Consider the following 21,887-nt stretch of genomic DNA (forward strand, 5'->3'; position numbering starts at 1 on the left):
AAGTAGAGCTCCGAACCGACTCCGAGACACAAAGGCTCTTTTAAGAGCCACCCATTTTATCACATAAAGAGCTTGTACAAGTTTAGTCTGTTATTCTGGAGCTTGATTGATCAAATCTGGCGAATAAAACTCGCTATACACCGCAGTCCTATATCCCGGTCATCTGGTGAGGAGCGTCTCGCTGCAGCTTGCGGTGGACATCCAACCCCGCCCACATCCAAGTGTGACGTCAGACGCAATGCCTATGCCATACGTAAATATACGTCATCGGGTGATGCCAGGTGAACACCCATGTGTTGTGCGCATGTGCAAAAATGGCGGAAGTATGTTTTTAATTTTTATTAACATTTTGTCTAAGCACAATTTTAAGACGTAAACAAAATTGAATCAATATGGCGGAAGTATATTGTTTCGGGGATCAAATTAAATAATGTTATCTTTCGTTTTACTAATACAGGTTAAATAACTTGTATTAAATAAATTTAAATTGTACAAATTAAACCTAGGCCACATCTCTAATGTATGGAAGTAAATTCATCCAAACAGCCGGTAAAACGCCTGCATTGGTTGATTATATTTAGGCAAATTCATAAAATATGTATACCTTCCGCTGTTCGATTATGTAATGACAAATTCACATATTTCATGATCGATTGTAACATACCTTAGACAATATCAAAGTTAAGTAGACAATTTTGTTTAAGCATTTTTATTTATCTAATTCTCTAAAAATGTTTCACTTATAAGGTGGGAATGTTAGTGATCATATCACTATTTTAAGGATAAATATGGGTGTTATGCAATAACTGGAATCCTCCCCTCTTTATTTTTTTTGAATGTGTTTATTTTTCATATTTCTTTCATTTTAAACAAAAAAAAAAAATGTTCCTGAATTCGGCAAATTTATATACTTCATTTGGTTTTAAGTATTTTTATTTTCCTTTTAATTATATACAAGAACAATTATGATCTACACACTAATATTTTTATATGTGCATGGAAAAAAAAAATTATCACCTCGCAAAAAAAGAGCAACCACATTTGCATGATAGGATTGACGGTTCTCTATAAAGACTAAGCTACACATACATAGGCTTAAGTCATTGGTTGCTTTGATAGATTATGTAAGTAACATGGCATTGACATTTGGGCCTTTTTCCATCAACAAAAATATATATAAAAATGTGTCCAAGTCCTACGGATGCATAAAGATCAATAAAAAGACATCCCTTGTTTCACTGGGTATTGTTATATTTATTTCACAAAACAATAATATTCAACAATGTAGAGTAAATAAATTATTATAAATTAAATAACTCCCAGAAACATTTTATTGACTTTCAGCCCCTGTTCATCAACACATTTTAATAAGAATGTTTCCATATCCTCGCGATTGTCAAAGACAAACACACAGGCATCCCTTGCTTTCTCAGACTCTCTTTTCAGGTAGTCTTTGATTATATAAGACTGTTTTTCTTTGTCCATCTGAAGAAATTCAGGCTCTGTCACCTCTCCATGGAACAGCTCACAGTGGCTCTGAACCCAGCACCATAGGTAATGTCTCGTGGGGTTTTTATTTCAAATATGGAGGTTATTGATGCATGTGTGTCTTACCATTATCTTATTACGTTTGAATCGGCATGCTTTCTCCTGTCTTCTATTTGCCCTCAGCCTTCATGTCTCTCTTGAGCTGTTCACTCAAATAATGCAAATTTGTTTTCTGAACACTTTTCTTCACATTTAAAAAATGATTTTCTGAACGAAATGGATACTGAATGCTTGACGGAGATATTTTATAAAGAGTCCTCTATATCTATGGACACTGTTGCTCCGCTTAAGCATAAAAAGATGAAGGTTGCTGGCCAGCCATGGTTAAATTATGTCACCCGCGCTTTCAGACAAGAGTGTCGAAAAGCAGAGCGAAAGTGGGAAAAAAGATAGGTTACAGGTTTCATTTGACGTTTTAAAATCAAGTCTTTTCAACTATCAAACGGCAGTAAAAAAGGGAAAAAAATCAAACTTCTTTTCTCAATTAATTTCTGACAACGCTAAGCATCCAAAAGTCCTGTTTGATACGATTGACTCCATTCTAAATCCGACCACGGATATTTTATCTGAGGCCTCTGAGCTTTGTGAAGATTTTTTAAAACATTTCACTCAAAAAATGTATGATATTAGGAGCTCTGTTTTTCCATCTGTCACTTGCAATTGCCTTGCCCTATGAGTTGTCTAACTTTAAACCTGTCTCTCCTCCTCAGCTAGCTCATATAATCTATGAAGTGTTCTGGTTCTAAGTTAGATATTATCTCAGCTCGTCTTTTTAAAGATGTTTTTTCTACCATTAGTCATATGGTAACTGCTATCATAAACAGTTCTTTACCCAAAGGTGTCGTTCCAGCTAGTTTTAAACATGCAATTGTACAACCTGTTGAAAAAACCTCAACAACTTGATCCAGAAATGTGCAGTATCGAACGATCTCTAAACTGCCTTTCATCTCTAAGCTTTTAGAGAAAGTAGTTTTTTTTTTTTCACAGCTCCAGTTTTATTTGAATTCTTTTAATATTTTGGAAATGTTCCAATCTGGCTTTAGATCATTACATAGCACTGAGTCAGCCCTGTTGAGGGTTACAAATGATATCTTGCTTGCTCAAGATTCAGGCTCTTGTGTTGTGCTGGTTATGTTAGACCTGAGCGCTGCATTTGATACCATTGACCACAACATTCTTCTTGAACGACTAGAATATGGTAGGTGTCAAGGGCACTGTACTCAAGTGGTTTGCTTCCTACCTAGAAAAAATGACTTTTTCTGTAAATTTAGGAAATTGTTCCTTGTCATCTGTGCCTGTTTTGTTTGGTGTGCCCCAGGGATCTATTATGGGACATTTTTTGTTTTCCCTTTATATGCTGCCCTTGGCCCTCCTTTTTCAGAAGTACAACATTTCATATCACTGTTATGCAGATAATTCTCAGCTTTACCTCCCAGTAAGGCTTGACACCACTGCTTCATTTGATGTGTTATTGGAATGTGTAGATGTTATCAAGAGGTGTATGACGAATAATTTTTGCAGCTAAATGAGGATAAAACAGAGGTTTTAATTCTCGGTTTTCCGGCAGATTCCTCTCCTGCTCTGAAAGCACACTTAGGTCCTCTCTCAACAAATGTATGCAAACAAATGCCTTGGAGTGATCTTTGACTCTTCACTATTCTTTAATAAACAAATAAGTGTGGTTATTAGAGGAAGCTTTTTCCATTTAAGATCTATTGCAAAGTTGAAGAATATTCTTTGAAGCAAAGACTTAGAAGTTGCAATTCATGCTTTTGTAACATCACGATTCGATTATTGTGGTCTTCCTCAATCTTCACTATCAGGCCTTTTCTGTGGCTGGGCCCAAGCTTTGGAATGCTCTCCCTTATCATGTGAGGTCTGCTCGTTCATTTGACATTTTTTAATCTACTCTGAAAACATTTTTTTTCTTTAGCTTTCGGAAATTTGTAATTGTTGTTTTTTATAGTGTAGTCTTGCTATGCACTATATGTACAGCACTTTGGATAAATTTGTATTGTGTCAAATGTGCTTTATAAATAAAGGTTGTTGTTGTATATCACAGTAGTGACAGTCTTTGAAATAGTGGTTTAAAAGACTTCGATATCTAGGGTTTGAGCTCTGTATTTGTATCTGTATTTGACCGGTGGCCTTGATCTGTTCTTCTGTGTAATTCTACGATTCTGATTATTTTAATTAAATGATTTTTGGGCATTTAAGAGTATTTTGTTTCAGTATTACCACTATGGAGTCTAAAATACATTTACATTATATATAAAAAATTAAACTGATTGCGTCGTGTTTACAACAGAATTCTGAATGTAATTTCCGATAAAAACACATTAATGAAAGGTGTGCCATTCAACAAAAGACTTGATTTGAAGGGAATTGCCGTTATTGTATCTTTTGCACTTACAACAATAAAAGGAAAGCGTGGAAGAGAGGGGCGGGGCTTGGAGTTTTTGAGGGGCTTGCAGTGATTGGTTTGCAGCTGTGACAGATTCTGACCAATAGACGACGAGCACAGTCTTTTATAAACCGATCGTCATACCACTACGCTACTCTAGCATTTTTGCGTTGTTTTGCAGTGGATATTTACCAAAATCTGAATAATGACTGGCAGAGGTAAAACCGGTGGTAAGGCCAGGGCGAAGGCTAAGACTCGCTCCTCCAGAGCAGGACTGCAGTTTCCCGTCGGTCGTGTTCACAGGCTTCTCCGCAAAGGAAACTACGGCGAGCGCGTCGGTGCCGGTGCTCCGGTGTATCTGGCCGCTGTGCTCGAGTATCTGACGGCTGAGATCCTGGAGCTGGCTGGAAACGCCGCTCGGGACAACAAGAAGACCCGTATCATCCCCCGTCACCTGCAACTGGCGGTGCGCAACGACGAGGAGCTCAACAAACTCCTGGGCGGAGTCACCATCGCTCAGGGCGGCGTGCTGCCCAACATCCAGGCCGTGCTGCTGCCCAAGAAGACCGAGAAACCCGCCAAAACCAAGTGAACACGAGAGAACACATCACTCACAAAGGCTCTTTTCAGAGCCACACACTTCATCTTTAAGAGCAGTTTGAAATATGAATTTGTACTATGAAAAGTGTTATTTATCTCTTCTTTTTTTATGCACACACATATACATTGTGTATATATATATATATATATATATATATATATATATATATATATATATATATATATATATATATATGTGTGTACACACACACGCTATGAATAAATTGCCGTTATGATATATATGCTGTAGCCTCTCGAGAAACGAGTGCTGTTAATAGAGCGAATTATGAGTTCCTATGTAAAGTGTAATTGAGTGGAACAGCACAATATTTAAATAGGTGGGGAAAAGCAACCGAGTCGAACATATGTTAAGTGAACATCTTAAAACATTTATGGTAACATCATCCACCCCGCTGTCACGTGTAGTGTAAATACGAATTATTTTAGCGTTAGATCTGATTGTAACATCAGTCTTCTGATGATCATATAATGTGTAAAGGGTAACAATGAAATGAGAAATTTTGAGCGGGAAACCCAGACTGCCGCTGTCTATTCGAAAATAGGAAACGCACGGTCATTGGCCGCCTCACGCTGTGACGTAAACGCAATAGCCAATCAAATGCCGCCGGTGACGCACCGCCCAATGCTACAGGAGACATAAAAAAATCCCCTGCTAAAATGTCTAATCATTCTGTTGAAGAAATCAAGACAGGAAACCCGAGAAAATGGCAAGAACCAAGCAGACGGCTCGTAAATCCACCGGAGGCAAAGCCCCGAGGAAGCAGCTCGCCACCAAAGCCGCCCGTAAGAGCGCTCCAGCCACCGGCGGCGTCAAGAAGCCTCACCGCTACAGGCCCGGCACCGTGGCTCTGCGAGAGATCCGTCGCTACCAGAAGTCCACCGAGCTGCTGATCCGCAAGCTGCCCTTCCAGCGTCTGGTGCGAGAGATCGCTCAGGACTTCAAGACGGACCTGCGCTTCCAGAGCTCCGCCGTCATGGCCCTGCAGGAGGCCAGCGAGGCTTATCTGGTCGGTCTGTTCGAGGACACCAACCTGTGCGCCATCCACGCCAAGAGAGTCACCATCATGCCCAAAGACATCCAGCTGGCCCGCCGCATCCGCGGAGAGCGCGCTTAAACCCAACGCTGTTTTACATCGTAAACAACAAAGGCTCTTTTAAGAGCCATCAAAAGCTCACAAGAACGAGATAATTTCTGCTATAACGTGGAGAGTAACACCGAAGAATTTTGTCGAGGACTTGGTTTTATTAGTTTTATCAACTCTAGTTTTCCATTACAGACACAAAGGCAAATGGTAAAATTTAAATCTGTTTCACAAGGACACGTTTGGTTAGGTTAATAAAACAAATAACTTATAAATGTCTTTATCTGCAGGGTCTGTAATTTTAAGTCCTTAATGGGAAAATGTATTTGTAATAATGTGAGAGCCCTGACAGTTATTTGAGTTGGGCCTATTTGGAGAAAGTCTAGGGCTGTCTATTGTGCTCTACTTCTCATGATTATAGCATGTGTAACTCTCACATTCCAGAACATTATCACATGGCCTTCATGCATCAAGCACACATTTGACTAAAGTTAAACCCAGAAAATAAAACCGAACCAGTTAAGTATAATTTAAAATATAGTTTTAAATTTTAAAGTGAAGTGACATTCAGCCAAGTATGGTGACCCATATTCAGAATTTGTGCTCTGCATTTAACCCATCCGAAGTGCACACACACAGAGCAGTGAACACACACACACACTGTGAGCACACACCCGGAGCAGTGGGCAGCCATTTATGCTGCGGCGCCCGGGGAGCAGTTGGGGGTTCGATGCCTTGCTCAAGGGCACCTAAGTCGTGGTATTGAAGGTGGAGAGAGAGCTGTACATGCACTCCCCCCACCCACAATTCCTGCCGGCCCAGGACTCGAACTCACAACCTTTCGATTGGGAGTCCGACTCTCTAACCATTAGGCCACGACTTCCCCAACAGCATAGTCGGCAGGATATTACATGACAATAATATTACATGACAATAATTTACAATTCTCAAAGAACCAGTTAAAGGCATCATCACGTTACTTAAAATATCATTGTTTGGTGTAATAAAATGTGCTTATGTGGTTTAAGGTTCAAAAACATTATTTTCAACATGGTGTACATTATTGTTTCTTCTCTGTTCCCCTTCTTTCTGAAACGCAGTTTTTTTTTACAAAGCTCATTGGTCTGAAAAGTGAGGTGTGCTCTGATTGAGCCGTTTTAGGGGGACGTGACCAAAGCTTAACTTTTATAAAGAATATCTCTTTGGATTTGAGACTTCAGTCTTTGCAACTTAACATTAGATACAGTGGCTTAGAAATTGACCAATTACCAGCTGGACCACTGCATCTTCCATTGAAACCAATACAAATTTAATTAGTCAGTAAAGCCATTACAAATTTTTAATGGTTTCTATTTATTTATGTTTATATTTTCAAACAGATTATTGAAATGAATGTATTATCCTATTGTATGAACTAAAATACTTTAAATCTACATAAAAATAGTTTTTTATTTTATTTTTTTAATACACATCTGTTAGCTAAGACTAAGCCATTTCTATCCAGTTTAGATTTTGAGAAAGCAATTATTACTTTTGTCTTTTCTTGAATGGATTATTGTAATTCCTTTTATAATGTAGTTGATGCTTGAGCACTTGTGCGTCTACAGAAAATCCAAAGCGCAGCAGCAAAAATGATTAAGTCGGCAAAGAAATTAGAATTTGTTTAAACAGAGGTGACCCGAGTCTTTTCTTGTGCAGGCCCTAAATTGTGGAATGAACTCCTGCAAACTATTAGATCTGCTAAATCCTTACACATGTTCAAAGCTATGTTAAAACAATTTATTTTAAATACAAATGCGGATATTTCTTAAATGGGTTCATGTTTATGTGTGTGTGTGTGTGTGTGTGTGTGTGTGTATATATACTCATATAAAACTAATCACCTTATAGACTACTTCATTTACTCTATTTTCTAACTCAATAGCGCTCAAATATAACCCGTTGTAGAATCGTTGCTGTCTCTTTTTGAATGAAGGAATATATTCATGCCAGACAATGTGGAGTGATAAATAGCAGTGGACGCTCGGACTAGGGGTGTCCTGGGATTTTACTACAGTGCTATAGCTATATGTGTGAGATAGACAGGCAAATATAAGCTGATGTAACTGTTTACTTTTTTTTCTTTTAGCTTCTCCCAGCCGCCTTTATCTTCACATCTTTTGCTTGCCATCATGAGCCACACTCTTTTGCATCAGTTTCACTTTCTTATAAGAAAAAAAGTGGATTGCATTAGTGCCCCTTTTGTTGGTTGTCTACATCACTTAATCTGTCACTTTTTCTTTGAAGATGAACCAGAAGGCCATCGATTCTCCAGAAAGTCCGGGCGGCCAGTCTGCCTCTGATGTTGCATGGAAATGATCCATGCACCACCTTCATCTTATTTATTTATTTATTTATTTTTTCTATATTGGACTGCTGATGACTTTTCCCAGGCACGATTATGATCATTCGCATTCAGCCGCAAACATGAAGTGAGGACAGGTGGGAATGTGGGAATAGTGTGTCGTGTGCTTACTGTTCACTGCAATATATATATATTTACATTTAAGTTTCCTTAAATGACCATCCATACAGTATAAATAAACCACAATAATGGGGAAGACTGCTGACTTGTCATAGATGATCATTACTGAAAGGGCTGGCTGTTCAAAGAGTGCTGTAGCACATTAAATGGAAAGTTGAATGGAAGGAAGAAATTGGGTAGGACAGAATGCACAAGCAACAGGGATGAACGCAAACTTGAGAATACTGTCAAGCAAAGCCATTTCCAACACTTAAGAGAGCTTCACGATGAGTAGACTGAAACTGGAATCAGTACATCTAGAGTCACATGCTCAGACATCTTCAGGAAAAGGGCTACCAAACCCCTTCTGAAACAGAAACAACGTCAGAAGCATTTCACCTGGGCTAAGAAGAAAAAGAACTGGACTGTTGCTCAGTGGTCAGGGTATATTCTGGCAAACTGTTTACCAATCATGTTTCACATTCGGCAAAGCAAACTGTGGTCCACACCACTACCAATACGGGATGGGTAACTTGTAAAGCACAAGGTTTCTTCTTGTTTTCTCAGCACAATACCATAGAAAGCAGAGGTTTGAGAAGTAGAAGGCGGGGCAACAGTTAAAACATTTCAAAGTTAAAGTTCATGCAAACAGATATTAATAGACAAGTTTCAGTCAAATATTTATGGTTTAAGCCTATAAAAAACCCCAGTGTTAAAGCAGAGCGCAAACAATTATATTTGAAACATTAGAATAATGTAGAGGCTATCAATATGTGGTCACTTCTGCGCATTGACTGTGGGGCTAAAGTTATGTCCAATAACAATATAACACGATATAAGAAGAATTAGAGATGGTTTAAATGTCCTTTGAAATAATGCTTAACAGTTGTTTTGGTATTATGGAAATATTAAGTAGATCATTAATTGTTACATTAACATTTAGCAGACAATTTTATTAGTAATGAGAGAGACACACACACACACACACACACACAAAGAATAAGAAAAGAATATAAATATATAGAATATAGAAAGTAAGTGTTTTTTTTATGAAAAACAAGTAGCCTAGTTAGAAAACGAACAGAGAGCAAGTAGAGGATCAAGTGTTTTTTTTTTTATTTTTTATTACAAATATTTACAGAATTATGTGAAGTTACATATTTACATTATGTTTAGAAATAGGTAAGCAGTTCTCAGAAGAGAATGGGTGGGGGGGGGGATATTTTCTTGACGTGATCAAACCAAAGTCACAGTAAGTTCATAGAGTGATGTATCATTCCTGAATCCTGATATGAATCAGACTTTGAAAGACCCAATATTATAGACAATTCAGTGACCAATTATTAAAGACAGACACTTGAATTTAATCCTGAATGAAACAGAATGTATGGTTGGATTGGCGATGAGAGTTTAAAAATGTAGATTGAATTACCTTTGTTGGTTTGGTCGGTCTTTGTTTAATCAAATATGAAATTTGTTGTGAATTCTTTATGGTTTTTCTCTTATTGTTCGTAATTTAATCTGCTAATGTGTTGGGTTACGGAAAATGCACTGTACATAGTTTGAAGAAGATACGATTCTAAAGTAAGTGAGGTATTCTCTGCTACGCAAGCGCAGCAGCCGGAGTTTTTGGTAGCTGGAGTTTCGTAGAGTTTGCAGACTTTGCTCTCGTGTGCAACATCCTTGAGTGCAAGTTAAAGTTACTGACAAATTAAGTTCATAACACGATTCTATGTTTAATGCGGAATGTTTGTGTGCACGGCAACTATTTCTGGCACTAAGCCAATATTGCAGCTGTTTCGCGATCTGTATAATTATCAGTGCACTCGCGCTAGCACGGATGCTAATACCACTAATACTTGCAATATGAATATGTTTAATTCTTCTTCTTATGTGCATAATCCTATATTTTACAGTTTGTTATCTGTTGTTATAATAATGCAGCATAATGTGATTTATGCCATTATATTTCTTTCCATAGTTTATATCCTTGCTTTCTTGGTTTTGCACTTAAGGATTGTAAGGCTTGTTATGACTGTAATTTAATACTTACAACTGATCATGCCCAAGTGTGTCAAGTCATAGCCAGTTGCGTTTAGTCAGTGTTTACAGTCGCATTTAAATTACTTGTTAAATGTGCTTTAGTCAAAGAAAACTGTCTTTGTGTGTTGAACTCAGAATGTTTCAGCTAGTCGTTAAGTGTGTCCCTGGCTATAGAGGCAGAATATACAGTTTGCTAATGTAGAATATACAGTTTGCTAATGTAGAATATACAGTTTGCTAATGTAGAATATACAGTTTGTACAGTGTAAAAAACATTACGCCTATGAAATGTCCCCACAATTCACAAAAACAAAATTTACTTCTAGTAAATGGTCTAGTGGCTACATTTTGAACTAGCTGAAGCTTATTGAGCCTGCAGGACATCCACCAAATGCATTACAATAGTAGCAGTGATTCATCCCCAAAATTTTTCAGTATCTGAAACACTAAGCATGTGTCATATTTTAGCAAAAGTTCTAAGATGGAAAATCCTGTTGTATACGTGCTGGAAATTTTCAAAGGACAGATTGCAGTCGAACATAAGATCTGTGTTCTGGATGACTTAACAATACATCCACTGAGAACCAAATTAATAAACTTGCTTTTGGAGGTTTTTTGGACCAATAATTAATACTGATTCTGGAATTCGTTTGCATTAAAGATGAGAGCAGAGACAGCAGTGATAATAAAATGCATGAGGAAGATCAGAGACAGAGAAGAACAGTAATAAATATTAGTGAAGAGGAGAATAATGAAGGCAATGTGATCAAGATACAGCCACTACCCTTATCCAGAGTTGGTAGAACTGCCAAATCTGCTTGGAACACAATATGATAACATGCTGAAATTTCTAAACTTATTCTGCCTCTGCAAGTCAGAAGTAGCCACTTTTTTTTCTCCTAACAAATAGGAGATTTTCCTCAACCCACTAATATAACTTAATCCCTCAGTTTATCAGAAACAATTTGAAATCACTAAATTTTAAAGTACATTGCTTTCAGTGTACAAGAACTGTATGGAAAATTGTAATATTAAAAGTAACTAGTAACACTAGTAAATAAAGCTGCCAGACCTTGTACTTGAGAAAAAAGAGATGTAATGTTATAGAAGTATAAAACTGTGTAAAATGAAAATATGCCAGACAGTAATTATAAACCTGACAGTGATCTTGATTTTTGCTCTGTGTTCTAATAACATTATGTGCACTTATGATGTTTTACAGTGGCAAAACCTGGGATGACACATGGGAGCCTGTGAGTGAATTCCAACACATTGTGCCAAAGTCCCCACATCCCAACCAGCTTTCAGCATGACAACATAGTCACCATAGACACCTGGACTCATCAAGCACCCTTCAATGCAGTTTATTTTTGAGTGTTTTTGCTTGCTGTTTGTTCTTCAGTAAAGTTTTCGCACAGTAACCAGTGTCTTTTAGTGTTAAGTCTCTTACAGTTGTCTTTTTAACAACTTTTTGCATTGGTCTTGAACTGCTTAACAGTGTACCTTGCGAGATCATAAGTTTCTTGTCCGTGAGCATAAGCTCATAAATACCAAGTAATACTCCAAAAGCTACTAAATTGTCACTCAAGTTTTGTAGTCATGTTTGAAGTGTTTGATTACAATAATAGATATGAATTACTTTATTATTTATAGTCATAATTGTAATTGCCAATTTATGTTTTCCTTGCATTTAGTCTGTTTTTTATTGTTGGCTTCTTTAAAGGGAAGAAAATAATATGTTTCCTGATGGCAGACTTGCATCTCCTGGTTTGTAAAAAAAAGAGAGAAAGGCTTTAAAAAGTTTTTTTATTTAAAGCCTGTTGGGTCACATCTGCAAATGTCACATAAGTATTTTATGTTTAATTAACTTACCTCTTATAAAAATTACTGCATGCTAGAATAACTATCACAGTAATTTTCATTTTGTAATAAAAAATGAAATATTTTGATATATTGAATTATTTAATTCACATACAGTGCACAGCTGCAACAAATATTTAATAATAGTTACCCTCTGCTTCATGCCATGGAAACCAATGGACTTGGAAAAAATGTTTCACTGTAATCTGTTTCAGTGAATTTTAAATTTATATATAAATTATATAATAGTTATTTTTAATATTGTACTACATGGTAAAGAAACAAAAGGGCCCTGTAGACCTGCCAATCACATGTACTTCCATGATACCCGCAAGTCAACTCAACGAGAAAGACTAGAAGGGAATGGGATATAGCTACGGCAACTGGACATGCGCACATCAATATTGCGGCATTTAATATTTATTTAATTAATTTAATAACTGTATTTGCGGTATTGTAATGGTAAGTTTAGGGTTGGTGTTAATAAAACACAATTTGATAAGTAACAAGTTTAATTCACCGTTATTTACCCTGAAACGTTGCATCACTTCCGGCCGTAGCTGTACTGTAATTACCATATATGGACAAGTATGACGTGACACAGCTCTAACAGAACACGCTGTGATTGGAGTAACTTTAAGGCCAAAATAAAAAGCGATTAATGTTGCAAACTATGTTTTGATGTCTTTATTACGTAAGTCATACTGTCATTTATCAATGAGGTATTGCTATGTTAAAAGAAATTACCCGTTTACAGAGATCCTAACCCTAACCCTAGTGTAATTTCAATGAACTACAGTTTACTGCGCCATTGTTTTCCGTTCCATTGATAGAATTACAGAGGCGTATGGGTAATGCAGTTTAAAAACATTTAGTAATTAAATTAAATAAATACAATCTTTAATGAGCAAAGGGGCATCTAAATATGTTCAGTGTATAAACCTCTATGACATATTTGAGAGTCAGAATGAAATTTGGTATTGTACTGTGAGCACTTTTTAAAATGCTTTTATAACTCCTTTCCATGCATGTCAGAAATCTCTGTTCAACATCATTTAGTAAACATAGCATAAATAGTTGTCCTACCAATTTTCTCTTCGATATGCTTACCAGATTTTGAGTTACAGCCATTTGAAATGTGCATTTTTTGGCTCTTCCAGGGGGCGCTACCGGGTCCCTGGGGGAGGTAAGACAGTAAAAATTACACAGATATGCTCTCTTCATCATGAACAACAAACTGTTGATTCACATTTATATCTGAATATTGTTTTCCTTTCCCCATTTTCTATATTTACATCATGCTTGTGTTATGTTTTGCTGATATTGTGAGACTCTGAATACAGTAACATAGGCACAGGACGGTGCACAATAAAAAGAATCAGGGTATAAAAGACAACAATAGTTCATTATTGTCTCAAATGCCATTAATGTGACTAAAAATGTTTATGTAAAAGAAGCATGGTAAGTATTTACAAAGTTGTTTTATTTTTTTTTTACAAAATTATGAAATTTAACAAACTCATAAGATGATATAGTGCATTTTTTATTTCCAAAACAATTAACAAAATGTACTATACGATACACCATGTAAATCATTTCATTTTATTTTATTAAATAAAAAAGGACTTCAAAATTGCTATCATCATGCTGTTTATCAGGTCACAGCTGATGAAGCTACACAAGTGGTGGAATGTTTTGAGCGCCACAGAATCAAATCAGTTGACTCCAATACTTTTACTAGATGACACATAAGCAGATGTAATATTAAACTGGGAAATAATGATTCCTCCTTATCATAATGCTTTTCTTCCTCATAATTTGCTTCTTCTATTTCTCTAAAAAGGTTTCAGTTGTTATATTTGAAATACACTACACTTCCACAGCCACAAGCTGTGTTCTAATATTTCATTCCCCCCGTGAATCATATAACCTTAGATTATTATTACTCATGCAAGATTATTATTCATTATTTTGTGCACAACCTACACTAATGATTGTTTTCATAACAAATGAATCTGCTATTTATTTCTCAACAAATGAAGAGTTTGGTTTGTGAGCAAGTATGAAAATGAGAAATACAGACACAATTACACAAAACCCCAAAAAGATGCACTGATAAAAGCTGTGAACAGTTCAAACCTCAAATAAAAAAATACATGCTGGAACCATTAAATGTTTTTGCATGAAAATTATCTGGCAATTAATTTTCTGCCAATCAACTAATTGTACTTTTGAGAAGTTTCTTTTGCAACAAAATGTCATTTAAAAGCTCTCCATGTGCTGTCCAGTGCATTTTTTCTCTCTCTGAATTGCAGTGGAGTATAAGTAAAGTTTGGATGAGAAGAAACAACTCATACCTCAAATCTCTAAGTACCATACAATACTTCAATTAATGCACTTAATTTCCACCACAAACTGGTTTTAGAGGCATGCATGCACACATTTCTAAGTATGTGAAAGAACAGGCAACACTTTTAGTTCAACAAAAGTTTAGTTCACTTTTTTTATAAAGGTGATGAAAAGCAGATTTTATTACATTCTTTATATCCAGAGTTAAGGTCATTGTCCAGAACGATGAAAGATGTCACAGTCTTGTGGATTACAGTCCGTCATCAGACATTTCACAGTCACTGTCATACTCATCAGCTGAAGCACTGTACAAAAAGTTGATGTTGCCTTCTCCAGACAAAACTTGCAGGTAACAGTCTCTTGCTTGCACCTTCATTTCTCTGACTTTATGTTGCTTTCTCAGGATGATGCTCTGCAGACCTTTCAAACCCTCTTCACTTAAGCCACATGGTGAATCTTAAAAGAGGAACAAAATAACCTTAAGCATGCTTTCGAAACTTTATAAACATACATCATTGTTGTGTATATTTATTAGGGCTGCCCCAAACAGTCAACAAATTGTTAGTCAGTCAGAGTGACCATAGTTGGGCAAATAATTGTTTTTCCTGCAAACAACACAACCAAACAAAGCCACAGGACTTGGTAATAATCAGACAGTCACGGACAGCTATTATGGATTAAACGGCTGGTCCTCATGTTCACTAGATACTCTGTGTCAATCGGCTTTTTGAGCATATCGTGTGTTCTTCAGCAATGTGCTTCAATAACATTGATTCATTACAATATTATATTACTCAGTCAATACAAATTATGTTAATTCACATGTACTGTGTGATATTTTTCAGTGCGGCTTGTACCCGTGGAAATGCCTGACAAAATCTGTGGTTGTTCACCAGAGTCATTGAGAGTCAGTCCAGGAAAGACTGTTGCTGTTGTAACAATGAATGGTAAGAATGTGAAGAACTTCATTTTGTCCTGTTTGAGAAGCATCTTATGAAGTATACAAAGTAATGTATAAATTGTATTAAGAACCCAAACCCTGACTGACCCAGCAAAGGATTGCATTACAGTGGATATGTTTTTGATTTTTCCAGGACGATATGATCTAAGCATGCCCGAGTTATTTTGTGAGGCATGCCAAGCCACTTGGACTGCTGCAGTGGCCGACCTAAACAGAAGTGACTACTGGCCGGCAACTCTTCAGTTCGCCACAATTTATACTACCGATATATTTTTCTCATTTGAGGAAATGATGGTGGCACCAGGACTGTCCTGTCAAGCATCTTTAAGAATGCTGGATCAGCAAACTGTTCGCTTTGGTCGTGTGAGTAATGAATTTATAAATCCTGCAGTATTGTTAATGTTTTTAATTTTGTGGGCTGAAAACCTGTTTGATGCTAATGTATTTGTTGTACATTTATAAGCTTTTGGTTTCTTTATTTTTAATAGACTGGCAAGATCTCTGCAGACAGTTTTCAGAAAAGTTTTTTTGAGTGGGAGGCTGTGCGATTTGAGGTGGACAGTATATGCAAGGAAGAGCCCTTCATCTGCCCTGCATGCTCCCCAAATATGCTCGCCGTTTCCGTAGATGGAAACCGCAAGCATTACCGTTTTAAGAATGCTGCTAGGTACTTCAAACTGTGTGTCACAGTGTTCTTACATATTAATAAGATAACATGGCTCTTTATCAGAAGGTAATGACAACTGTAGAATTTGTTTTACATGGTCAGTATTGTGTGTTTGCAGTGTATGAAGCTGTGCATTGAACATTTGGTTCTTGTTTCTTGGTTCTGTGATTGCTCGTCATTGTAGACCAGAAAAGCTCTGCAAAGCCAGTTACGAAACCTAGAGTCCTTGAAAGCCCAATTGGCAGTGACAGAGAGCCAACTGGAAGACTGGGTCAGTAATGTAAAGGAGTGGGCAGACGGTGAGGAAATGATTACTGTTAAACCTCAAATTCAGAATACTTAAAACATTTAAGTAAACTAATATTTCAAGTTCAGAATCACAGACATCCCATCGCTCCCACAGTTATCAGCCTTACCCCACTCGTCATAGTGTTAATTACAAACAGCTCATTTACATAAACATCACATTCAGATCTTGTTTCAGTGTTTGATGGCAAATAACACATGCTAATATAACTATCAAAGAGACTGTCATTATATGTATATAATCAAACAACATACAGTACATGTGGTTTCAAAAGTTTAGCAGCCCATCCTCAACCAAAACACATGCTCTACTCTTCACCACAGTGGTAACCCTACAAAACTAACTTAACAGAACCTCCTGTAAATCCCAGCATAAAACAATATTAAAGAATAGCCTATGATAATCTGCAAAAACACACAAAATAACACTTAATTTCAACATTTATTTATACTGTCTGACACAAAGCATGCTGGGAATTAGAAATCTGCTGCAATTAAACTGCTTACTACAATGAAATTGAGTTCACAAAACTTTTTTTTTCTATTAAATACAAATAACTTCCATTATTATTTGAGTGAAACAAACTCATTTCATTTAATTAATTTCACTGTTTGGTTTTACAGTGCACAAATAATTGTAATTGTTACTTTTATTTCAATTTAAACTGCAAACTACCTATTTCTTCTCAGCAGCAAGAGTAACAACCACAAATGATACTGATGGCTTGGCCAGCAGAATTGAGGTCCTGGTAGCGAGTATCAAGAGACGTTCCCATCGGCTCTACAAAGACACCGATGGGAACAAAGGTCTTGCCAGAATCCGCCGCAAGATCAGGAGGAGAAGGGCATCCTGACATCTGTTGTGGAGAAATACAACAGAATGGTTCCAAGCACAGAAAGTCTTTGCATGGAAACCATTCTGTCTGGTGAGACAGCTTGGCCATGGCAGCTACCACACAGTGGTGTGTACACTAGTCTGTTCACAGCTTCTGACAAATCTGATACATACATTATGACACTTTACCCACAATGCTTCAAATGTCATTCTGTGACTTTTTTCTGTGATTCTTTAAAGGTTGATGTTTGATACATATGAATTAAGTCTTTCTCATAAATGCATTCCAGACTCTGTCGATCTAAGGACAAAAAGAAGAGCGTTTGACATCATCATGTCAGTAAGAAGACTTGAGGAGGAGCTGAAGATTCTTGTGGCAGAGATGGACCACCACTGGAAATCTCTTTCAACTCGTGCTGATACCCTCAGAGAGCTGTCCCACATGTTTGCCAGTGAGACAATGAGAAGTATGTATTTTCTAAAAAATGGCATAAACATTTAGGGTTGCTATGACCATAGATTTCCAACTGTGGGAATATTTTTATTATACAGTTAGTAAGAGTGATCTGTTAACTAAAATCTACTAAAGTGCATATTCCCATAACTACATATAGGACATGTCCTCTCTAATCATTGAAATAAGTAGTCTAGTAATTAAAAAAAAAAAACAATATTATTAAACTATAAGTGGCTTTTAGCTCTATAAGTCATTACACTTGGCCTAATTCTCCACTCCACTCCAACTGGTAGCTGAAAGTAGAGAATGATGCTTTCTTGTCCTTGATGTCCTCGCAATGATCAAACTTTGAATTTCCTTAATTATATTTACTAGTGACATCTTTAATAAATCTACTTTTTTATGTCAAAAATGAAATGACTAGTTCTGGTTTGATTGTTTCCCTGAAATATCAAGCTAAACATGTATTCCTTCATTTTCTTAATTCCTTTATTACAAAATTAAGGGCCTAAACAATGTGATTTCTCAAAACATCTTTAATGAAAAACAATACTGACCCTTTTTTGACTGATCCCTGCTTGATCTCGGCCTTGCATAGACAATATTTCCATGCGCGTCTCTTTTTCTCCAGTGCACCTTTGGTTGCCTTGGCTCAGGTGTCTTTGATGGTGCTGCTGCCGCCTCCTCTTCTTGCAGCTCACCAAGGAAGTCATCAAGACTTTGGAGCTCATCCTTCAGTTCTTGATGATCAACCAAGTTATCCAAGACCATTAGATTTTTATGGATTTCTGAATCACTCATGGACATAGTGATGGACAGAAAAACAAACAGACAAAGACTCGCAACAAAGAGATGGACAAATAAAACAAATATACAGGGAGGGGGGGACAAAGAGAGACAAAGAGAGGAGAGGGGAGCGAGAAAGAGAGCTGAAGAGAGTACAGGTGATGGGTACAGGTTAACAAGACGGACGTGGCTCTTAAAAGTGCCTTTGTTATTTATTTGTGTGTGTGTGTATGTGGTGGAGTGTTAAAATAAAGATAATTTTTGCTGGCAAATTTGAGGGACCTAATGATAAAAAAAAAAAATACAAACAAACAAAACAGAATTTAACATTTTACACCAGTATTCTCATGATTGTGATTGTTAATAATGTAAGTTCCCTTTCGAGAGTACTCTCGTACTGCGTAAGCTAGCTTACGCTATGGGAAAAGGTCCCCTTTTCTTGAGAATATGAAGCCAAAAATTATCCTTAATTTTTAATAATGTAAAACGCAGTGCTGCAGCACAGCAGACCTAAGCGAAGCGGCTCGCGTGCTTATTGGCTGTGCTGTGGCAACTGCAGCAACCTATGGTGAGGCGGCGGAGAGGAACGAACCAATGAGGGAGCTTCGCGCCCATTGGACATCAGAGCGCGCCAAAATAGGCGTGGCTGGAACTATATAAGCCGCCGCTTTGCCATAGGGATCAGATTTCATCTCCTTCAGCGATCTCACCTGCACTTCGCTGTCTTCTCCGGAGAAGCCTCTACACGCCGTCGAAAAGCCTCTCAGCGGGATAGCACTGCAACGCAGATCTGAGGACGTCGGCTCGTGCTTCATCCCGACGCCGCCTTCAGCATTCGCTTCCTGCTGCGCCATCCGGCGTGACTATATCCTTTAAAAAGCTAAGTGTGTTTGCCGCTGCATCACACTTTTTCGTAAAAGAGCAAATTTCGAGGCGTTGTTTCAAATGCCTCGGGCCTGCGCTTCCTGCCGAGGCCCTCTGCCCAGCAAGGACCGCCACATCCTCTGTGTCTCCTGCCTGGGCCGCGAGCATGCTGAGAATGCACTCTCCAAGGGCGGCTGCCCTGAGTGCGACAACATGGCTATATCGACCCTGCGGGCTCGATTAGCTCAAACCAGCCACGACGCTCCACCCGCTCCGCCTCTTCTCTCTCAAGTGCCGCGTAAGAAACGCGCGATCAGAGAATGCCTGAGCACACTGCTACACGCGAGCTCACGCCGGAACACTCCCCGCGTGCCTCGCCCGCTCTCTCTCCTTCGCCTGTCCTCTTCGTGGACGAGCAGCGCCAGTCTCTGCTCACCAGCGCCCCCTTCTCCTTCGGAGCGCCTGAGGCGGAAGAAGACAGACACGACAGCCTTTCTCTCGCCGCGTCCAGTAGTGAAGAATGGTCGGGCTCCATTGCGGACCCCCCCCCCCTCTACAGCCCCCAGCTGCACCGGACAACGCACTGATATCGACGCGGAGCTTACTCGCGTGCTTACAAGGGCTGTCAGCGACCTTCAGCTCGACTGGTCTCTTCCAGACGAGCCCGCTAAAAGCAGGCTGGACGAGTGGTTCTTGCAGGGGCGCCCTTCGGCCCCTCCGCAAAGAAACGCCCCCTTCTTCCCGGAAGTTCACGATGAACTCACGAAGTCGTGGAAAGCCCCATTCTCCGCACGTTTGAAAACTTTGTCTCGTCAGCGCTCTCCTCTGTCGACGGCGCCCGAGACCACGGTTATGAGAGCCTCCCCCCTCTCGAGGAGGCAATTGCTGCACACCTCTGCCCGCCCTCAGCCGCAGGATGGCGGTCGAAGCCCATGCATCCATCCAAACCGTGCCGCACCACCTCAGCTCTCGCTGGCCGAGCATACACCTCCGCTGGTCAAGCTGCTTCAGGTTTTTCAGGCCAGACTTCTCCGTAACCTGGACGAGTCTGCCCCAGATACCTATGATTTTAAAGATCTCCGCAGCCTTGCATAGACAATATTTCCATGCGCGTCTCTTTTTCTCCAGTGCACCTTTGGTTGCCTTGGCTCAGGTGTCTTTGATGGTGCTGCTGCCGCCTCCTCTTCTTGCAGCTCACCAAGGAAGTCATCAAGACTTTGGAGCTCATCCTTCAGTTCTTGATGATCAACCAAGTTATCCAAGACCATTAGATTTTTATGGATTTCTGAATCACTCATGGACATAGTGATGGACAGAAAAACAAACAGACAAAGACTCGCAACAAAGAGATGGACAAATAAAACAAATATACAGGGAGGGGGGGACAAAGAGAGACAAAGAGAGGAGAGGGGAGCGAGAAAGAGAGCTGAAGAGAGTACAGGTGATGGGTACAGGTTAACAAGACGGACGTGGCTCTTAAAAGTGCCTTTGTTATTTATTTGTGTGTGTGTGTATGTGGTGGAGTGTTAAAATAAAGATAATTTTTGCTGGCAAATTTGAGGGACCTAATGATAAAAAAAAAAAATACAAACAAACAAAACAGAATTTAACATTTTACACCAGTATTCTCATGATTGTGATTGTTAATAATGTAAGTTCCCTTTCGAGAGTACTCTCGTACTGCGTAAGCTAGCTTACGCTATGGGAAAAGGTCCCCTTTTCTTGAGAATATGAAGCCAAAAATTATCCTTAATTTTTAATAATGTAAAACGCAGTGCTGCAGCACAGCAGACCTAAGCGAAGCGGCTCGCGTGCTTATTGGCTGTGCTGTGGCAACTGCAGCAACCTATGGTGAGGCGGCGGAGAGGAACGAACCAATGAGGGAGCTTCGCGCCCATTGGACGTCAGAGCGCGCCAAAATAGGCGTGGCTGGAACTATATAAGCCGCCGCTTTGCCATAGGGATCAGATTTCATCTCCTTCAGCGATCTCACCTGCACTTCGCTGTCTTCTCCGGAGAAGCCTCTACACGCCGTCGAAAAGCCTCTCAGCGGGATAGCACTGCAACGCAGATCTGAGGACGTCGGCTCGTGCTTCATCCCGACGCCGCCTTCAGCATTCGCTTCCTGCTGCGCCATCCGGCGTGACTATATCCTTTAAAAAGCTAAGTGTGTTTGCCGCTGCATCACACTTTTTCGTAAAAGAGCAAATTTCGAGGCGTTGTTTCAAATGCCTCGGGCCTGCGCTTCCTGCCGAGGCCCTCTGCCCAGCAAGGACCGCCACATCCTCTGTGTCTCCTGCCTGGGCCGCGAGCATGCTGAGAATGCACTCTCCAAGGGCGGCTGCCCTGAGTGCGACAACATGGCTATATCGACCCTGCGGGCTCGATTAGCTCAAACCAGCCACGACGCTCCACCCGCTCCGCCTCTTCTCTCTCAAGTGCCGCGTAAGAAACGCCGCGATCAGAGAATGCCTGAGCACACTGCTACACGCGAGCTCACGCCGGAACACTCCCCGCGTGCCTCGCCCGCTCTCTCTCCTTCGCCTGTCCTCTTCGTGGACGAGCAGCGCCAGTCTCTGCTCACCAGCGCCCCCTTCTCCT

General features: G+C 39.2%; 3 protein-coding genes across 3 annotated transcripts in view; all 3 read left to right on the forward strand.

Moving 5' to 3' along the window:
• The window catches only part of LOC132133919 (histone H2B-like), a 450-nt gene extending 398 nt beyond the window's left edge, over positions 1–52 (forward strand). The window contains exon 1 of the mRNA XM_059546831.1: positions 1–52. This exon is cut by the window's left edge and continues 398 nt beyond it. Within this exon, the coding sequence (XP_059402814.1) occupies positions 1–6 (6 nt within the window). The 3' untranslated portion in view covers positions 7–52.
• A 4,083-nt stretch (positions 53–4,135) lies between these two features.
• On the forward strand, positions 4,136–4,589 carry LOC132133943 (histone H2A-like). The gene has a single exon (XM_059546852.1). It carries the CDS (start codon positions 4,158–4,160, stop codon positions 4,542–4,544), a length of 387 nt encoding a protein of 128 aa, XP_059402835.1. The 5' UTR covers positions 4,136–4,157; the 3' UTR covers positions 4,545–4,589.
• Positions 4,590–5,229: 640 nt separating this feature from the next.
• Positions 5,230–5,700, forward strand: LOC132133942 (histone H3). The gene has a single exon (XM_059546851.1). It carries the CDS (start codon positions 5,278–5,280, stop codon positions 5,686–5,688), a length of 411 nt encoding a protein of 136 aa, XP_059402834.1. The 5' UTR covers positions 5,230–5,277; the 3' UTR covers positions 5,689–5,700.
• Positions 5,701–21,887: the final 16,187 nt, after the last annotated feature.

This window comes from Carassius carassius, unplaced genomic scaffold (genome assembly GCF_963082965.1).
Source record: "Carassius carassius unplaced genomic scaffold, fCarCar2.1 SCAFFOLD_73, whole genome shotgun sequence".
NCBI classification, from domain to species: Eukaryota; Metazoa; Chordata; class Actinopteri; order Cypriniformes; family Cyprinidae; genus Carassius; species Carassius carassius.